General features: G+C 52.1%; 1 protein-coding gene across 3 annotated transcripts in view; it reads left to right on the top strand.

The window, feature by feature from the left end:
* Positions 1-423: 423 nt before the first annotated feature.
* Positions 424-6000, top strand: part of ZNF704 (zinc finger protein 704) — a 97613-nt gene continuing 92036 nt past the window's right edge. For 2 of the 3 annotated variants that reach the window (XM_049823120.1, XM_049823111.1), the window contains exon 1: positions 991-1282. In XM_049823120.1, the coding sequence (XP_049679077.1) occupies positions 1001-1282 (282 nt within the window). In that variant the 5' untranslated portion in view covers positions 991-1000. Of the gene's footprint in view, positions 467-990; positions 1283-6000 lie in introns of those variants that run through there. The other variant, XM_049823130.1, reaches the window with a different exon arrangement.

The following is a 6000-nucleotide window of genomic DNA, read 5'->3' as shown; positions in this document are numbered from 1 at the left end:
AATAAATGGTATAGAAGCCTGTAATAAATTTAAATGGTGACTGCAATAACTTAAAGCTCTGTTTGGAAACTATTTTAATTTAAAAACTTTTCAGAAAGGTATTTTAAAGCTTAAAGTGCAGAAGTACTGCAATTTAAACTGGGAGTTATTTCCCTAGCCGTCCTGGAGAGGTTTCTCCTCAACAGAGCGTAGATAGCTCTGCTTCGAATTTTCGTCTGGGAAAAACCCCAGTTTCTTCTCAGCTTTTCTCCCAGAAGTTCCATTTTTTCCATCAGTGTTTTCTGGGGAGGGGTGAAATAATTTTCTTTCACCCAGGCCCGAGACATCTGGCAGCCTGTCCCGCGGGCGGAGGCTGCCGGGCACCCCCGGCCCTCCTGCCGTTTGAACGGACTAAACGCCGGCGGGGGTGCGGCGGCGGGGGACGGACCGGCGCCCCGCTCCCCGCGGCGTACCCGGGGCGAAGCAGGTGGGCGGCGGGGGCCGGCGCGCTGCCGCTCCGCTCCGCGCCGCGCCGCAGGGAAACCCGCCTGCGGCTGCGGGCGGAGGCAGCGCGGCCCCGCGCAGCGCCTGGCGGAGCCGCGGTCGGCGGGAATCCAGTCCGGGTTTTGGTGCCGGGGACCAGCGGCGGCGAGGAAGGGCGAGCGGGAGCGGACCCCGCGCCGCGCCCGACAGCCGGGCCGGGCCGGGCCGGGCGGGCAGGCAGGCCGGCCGCCGGAGGAGGAGGAGGAGGAGGAGGAGGAGGAGGAGGAGGAGGGGCGGCGGCGGGAGCAGGTGGGCGAGCGGCGGGGCGGCCGCGCCGGCACCGGGCCCGCCTCGCCGCGCCCGCGGGCCCCCATGGCCGCGGCGCGCCGGCCGCACACACCCACCGCCGCCCCCCGGTGAGCGCCGCCGCCGCCCCTTGGGCTCGGCGCTGCCGCGGCGGGGCCGCTGCCCGCAGCCCGCAGCCGGGGCTGAGCGCGGCGGGAGGCGGGCCGGGCCGGGCCGGGCCGGCGGCGGCACCATGCAGGCGCGGCGCTTGGCCAAGCGCTCCAGCATGGGCAGCCGGCGGCTGAGCGCGGGGCCGGCGGCCGCGCAGGCGGACGGGGTCCGGCCCCCCAAGGCCGAGAGCGCCTGGAGGCCGCCCCGGCGGGAGGGCTCCGCCGCGGCGCTGGAGGAGGAGGACGAAGACGAGGACGTGGTGGTGGAGGTGGAGGAGGAAGAGGAGGAGGAGGAGGGCGGCCTGGGGAGCCCCCCCCCGGCGCCGACCGGCCACGGCAAGGGCCCCCTCCGGGGGAGCCTGAAGGTGCGTCCCGGGAGGGCGAGGGCGAGGGCGGGAGCGGGGCGGTGACGGCAGCCGCCCGGCCCGGCCCGGCCCGGCGCCGTTGGAGGGGCCCGGGCGGGGGTGCCGGGCCGGCCGGTGCCCCGGGCCGGGCCGGGGGAGCGGCGGGGGCGGCCGCCCCGGCCGGGCGGCCTGCGGCTGCCGGTGGGGCTGGGGGCGGGCTGGCGGCGGGGCGGCCGCCGGCGCGGCTGGGGTGCTGCTGGAGGGGCTGCGGGGGGCCGGGCGCGGACGGGCCCGCGCTCTACGAGTCCCAGAGGAAGCGGGTGCCCGCTGCGGCCCGCCGGGAAGGCGGCGGCGGGCCGGCGCCGGGGGTCCGGAGCCCGGGGGCGGCCGGGGCGGGCAGCTGCGCGGCTGAAAGGGGGCGTGCGCGGGGAGTCACCGGTACCTGAAGTAGTTTGAGTGCTGAGAATGAAAGAGTTTTCCTGGGTAAAGTGCGCGGCGGGGGCGGGGGGGGGTAGTGGAGGCTGTGCGGGCTGGGCGCTTGCACACAGGTTTCTTCAAGAGCTGGAGTCGTGCCTGCGGCGTGCGTGGGTTACACGGTGCTGGGCAGGGCGCTGGAGGGCTCCTGCGAGGGCAGGTGGCTATGGTAAGGAGATCTGGATGGGCGATTCGTGAAAAGTTTCTGAACGGAGCAGTACTGTGCAGAGGCCCTGTTAAAATCCCGTCGAAGCGCGCTCGGGCAGTCCTCTGAATTTGGTGCGTTTTGGAGCAACCTGCTGAACACGCTTGCAGGCTGAGATCCTGCAGACTTAGGCTTAATTATTTTATCGTGAGGGGTTTCCTGTAATTATTTTTCTCTTGGGATAACCCTGACAGTAGGGTTAAGTCTGTGTGTAGGTCTGCGGAGGATTCATGTGATAGATGTGCACTGGTTATGGTAAATAAATGTGTATGGAAGTCTAAAGGGTATCCATTTGGATTGATTTTATTTTATTTTATTTTTAAAATCTAGATAATGATTCTTAACTTAACAAGAGATCAGGGTTGGCCTAATGGTAGTGCCATATTAGCATATTATCATTGGGGTCTTCCCTGTATCCACAGAAGAAGAAAAAAAAAAAAAGGAACTAAAACCAAACCAACCAACCAACAACAAAAAATCCCTAAAGGAAAGTAGCAGCAGAATTACAAGTTATCCCCATATTGCTTCAGAGCAAGTTTGTTATAGCAGTGACAGGATATATCTGATCCACTTGAGTCATTGGACCCTGTCTGTGTAGCTCTTCAGTCAGTCTGTCAAAGGCAACGAGATGTGGTTACAGTCTGGCTGGGTCAGACTGTCCGTGCTGCTGAGGCCCAACAGGCTGGGACAATTTTGTTGCTACAAAACCTTTTGGCACTTGACTGGTAGCCTAAGGATGAAGGGTACCATAATGGGCTTCTGGTCCCACCAGTCTCCCCATCGCACTGAAACTCCAAGTGGTAGAGGAGGCTTAGAGAAACTTCCTCTGTGTGCCTAATAGGAAGAAAGTGTGAAATTCTCAAATGGAGCACAATAATCTGAAATATCAAATTACATAGGTATAATCTGCATATAGTGTTGGTTATTCTCTTTGTCAGCCCTCAACATGCTTTTGAGTAGTAGGTCTGTTCATATAAGTAAAGGTTGCTGGTATTTCTGCCTTGCATTTAAGACTGTATGTGCTTATAAGAACATTGTGCTTGCATGTATTTACTTCCCTGGACAGTAAATCTGCCTCATAGATGAAGTGAGTGGAGTAATGCGTATTAGGCTACTTTTAGTGTGTGTAATAAACTCTCAAGTCCTCTTCAGTAACCAGGTGCAGGTATCTACCCTCTTTGGAAGAATAATTTCTAACTGTCATGACCTGCTCGGTTTTTGCTTTCACTATTTGCACTTCTGAGTACTATAAACTGAGAAAACTCTTATAATTTAACACTTTAAAGAAATTGTCTTTGGCTTCTGTACATTTCTTTAGGGGTCGTTCGTGTAGGAGTACGTAAAGCTTAATCTAAGGGTTCTTCCAAGTAATTTTAAAGCAACGGATTAAACATGAGAAGTGGACATAAAATGAATGCAGAGGTCCAACTGTAAAACTGTGGGAGGGTAATACGACTGGCACGATCTGGCTGTGGTTTGTAAAACAGGACTCCTGCCAAATGGAGAACTGGCCTGGGGTCAGGAGCGTTTGACTCCTTGACTTGGCCTTCAGAGTTGGGGTTTGGGAGCAAAGGAAATTGAAGGGGTGTCCACTGATGAGAGAGAGCATAAATTGTTGCGGTGTCCAGCACTTTTCAGAACAAGAAATGTCCTAGAAGATCTTCAGAATTTAATCAGACTTGAAAGCAAAGTAGCCTGGGTGCTGGTTTTGCAGTATATGCTATCCAGATAATGCAATTAAAAAGCAGCACGCAATATTTTGGTATGTGGTATAGATACAGACGATGCATGCATACACTTGATGTCTGTGCCCTTGGTTGGAATGGCATTTTAAAGCTAGAGGTTTCATGGGCTCTTCACAAAGTCACTTCCATGGAGTGCCTGTGATGCATGGATGAATGCATCATAGGATCTGCAATGGAATGAATATTTTTTAAAAGTGCCTGAGAATTTGGTCAACTAGTCAAGTGGAAAAAAGTACCTGCACCATCAGAGCTTATAGCTGTGTTGTCTCCACCAGAAAGAAGTCCACTGTGTGGTTGCACCGCAGGTGGTCTGTTTTTGACCCTTACTCTTAAGCGTGGGGGGAGAGAGAGAGAGAGGAAGAAGTACTTTATAAAGACAAATCTTATTTCTCCAATTTCTAAAGTCTTGGAAGGAGAGAACAGATACGACAAAAAAGAGAGCGAGTGAGACTGTTGGTCATGGTGACGATATAACAATTTCTTCTTTATATTGCTGTAGGCATATAGATGTCCAAGTGGAGAACACTGGAGAACACTTTTTTTGCTCTTTTCCCCCCCCTGCTATTCTAACACGATACTGGAAGAGGCATGAGCGTGCTGTGTGTAGCTGGTAGCTAATGGCAGGAGAGCCAGAGAGACTTTGAGAGCCTGTAAAGCCTTGTTGAGAAATTCTGGGATTTCTTGCTTTGTCAGAACACCAAAGTGTCAAAACAGACTCCTTTTGCACTTGAAACTCTTTCTGTGCAACCCATACTTGCTGCTTTAGCTGCATCTAGATTTCCAGCCATCTGAAATTAGATGAAAAAGAACAAATAGCATAATTACCAGTACATTGTCTTGAAGCGTGGATTAATTTGCAGTCCTGTTTATTTCATCTTTTGTATGGAGCTTGGTTCAGATGCCACAGGCAGCCACATTAGTACCGTGCTGGGGTTAATTCACTCTGTGGAAACTGCTGGTTTTGGTGATGCAGAGAGAAGGTTTTGAAGTAGGGTCCATCAGTGGTCTGCAATGCTGAGTTTATCTGGTACTTAGAAGCAAGCCCCACTGCAAGTAGCAGAGCGATGCTAATTTCCCGTAAATCACTAGAGCGCTATGATTGAGGATTTGGGCTGGTAATGAACACGGGCTTGTGATAACTTGCCAACATGTTGCAATGTTTTCTCTACTGTGATAAACAGTAAATGGGTTGGTGCTTTCTTCTGTTTTGCCCAGTTCACCTGCCACTTTATCTCCAGCCCAATTTCTGTTGCCAGGCTCAGAGTATGGACTGAGGACATTTTTAACCCAGCTGACTATGGGGGCTGCTCCTGTTCCTCAAGCATTATGTTTCCGTGGTTTCTGCCCTTTACCTTAACATAACCACCCGTGAAATTATCCATTCGAGATACTGGCTTGTGTGTGAGCATTTCTTGGTAGTTCAGAACGGTGAATTTCCTGCAAATGGATTTGTTCCTGCAAATATGCAGCTCCCGGGATCATGGGAAACGGGCAGATGAAGAGTCTGAAAACTAAAGGCCCAGAGAGCTGTGCTGTGATGCTGGAGGAATATGAAGGCCCAAGCTGCGTAAGCAAGACTTCAACATCATGCACATTGGGCTCAGTTTTGCCCACCTTGCAAAGTGGAATTTGCAACAAGTATGAAGTATGGAGCACGTGCAGGTCTGTGCCAGAGGTTTCAGCACAGGGATGGCAGATATTGATAGGAGTCTCAGTCCAGGAAAAAGTATGCTTTTGGACATGATTTTTGTGGTTTGTTTTGTTTTGGGTTGATTTTCTGCCTTTTTTAAAAAGAAGGACATCTGTGTGGTATATGGGATGTAGAAGAATCTTCAGAGTTTGTCTGGAAGAAATCAATTGCCTGTTACTTACGTGCATTGTTTGGCTGGGTTGAATTTGCTCTCTGCTCCTTTTCTCCTTTTCTCTGCATTCTTTCTAAAGCCAGGTGTGAATTCATTGTTGACCTTTAAATCAGACTTTCAGCTTCACTGTTTGAATGGGCTATAGGCTCATCTTGGGCAAAACAAACTTGTTTTTTGCTTGATTAGCAAAGTGCTATTTAATTTAGCTTTCATATGTGTGTGCAAATATATTTTAACAGGCAATTTGCAAAATGCAAACTTCAGACACCACATTCGCTTAGTGTGGAGAGATCTCCAAAACCCATTAGGAATTTGCATGCTAACCTAAGAGTAAACTGAAATGTTCCCTCTCAGACTAATAATGATAAAGATATTTTTATAAATACTACTAGTTATTAGAACACCAGAACTCATGTTTTGATCTTGGAGCAGGATCCTGTTAGGCTAGGCTGT

The sequence above is a fragment of the Accipiter gentilis genome, chromosome 2 (assembly GCF_929443795.1).
Source record: "Accipiter gentilis chromosome 2, bAccGen1.1, whole genome shotgun sequence".
In the NCBI taxonomy this organism is placed as follows: Eukaryota; Metazoa; Chordata; class Aves; order Accipitriformes; family Accipitridae; genus Astur; species Astur gentilis.
The sequence above is the reverse complement of the archived record's forward strand: the minus strand, read 5'-3'. Positions and strand labels throughout refer to the sequence as shown.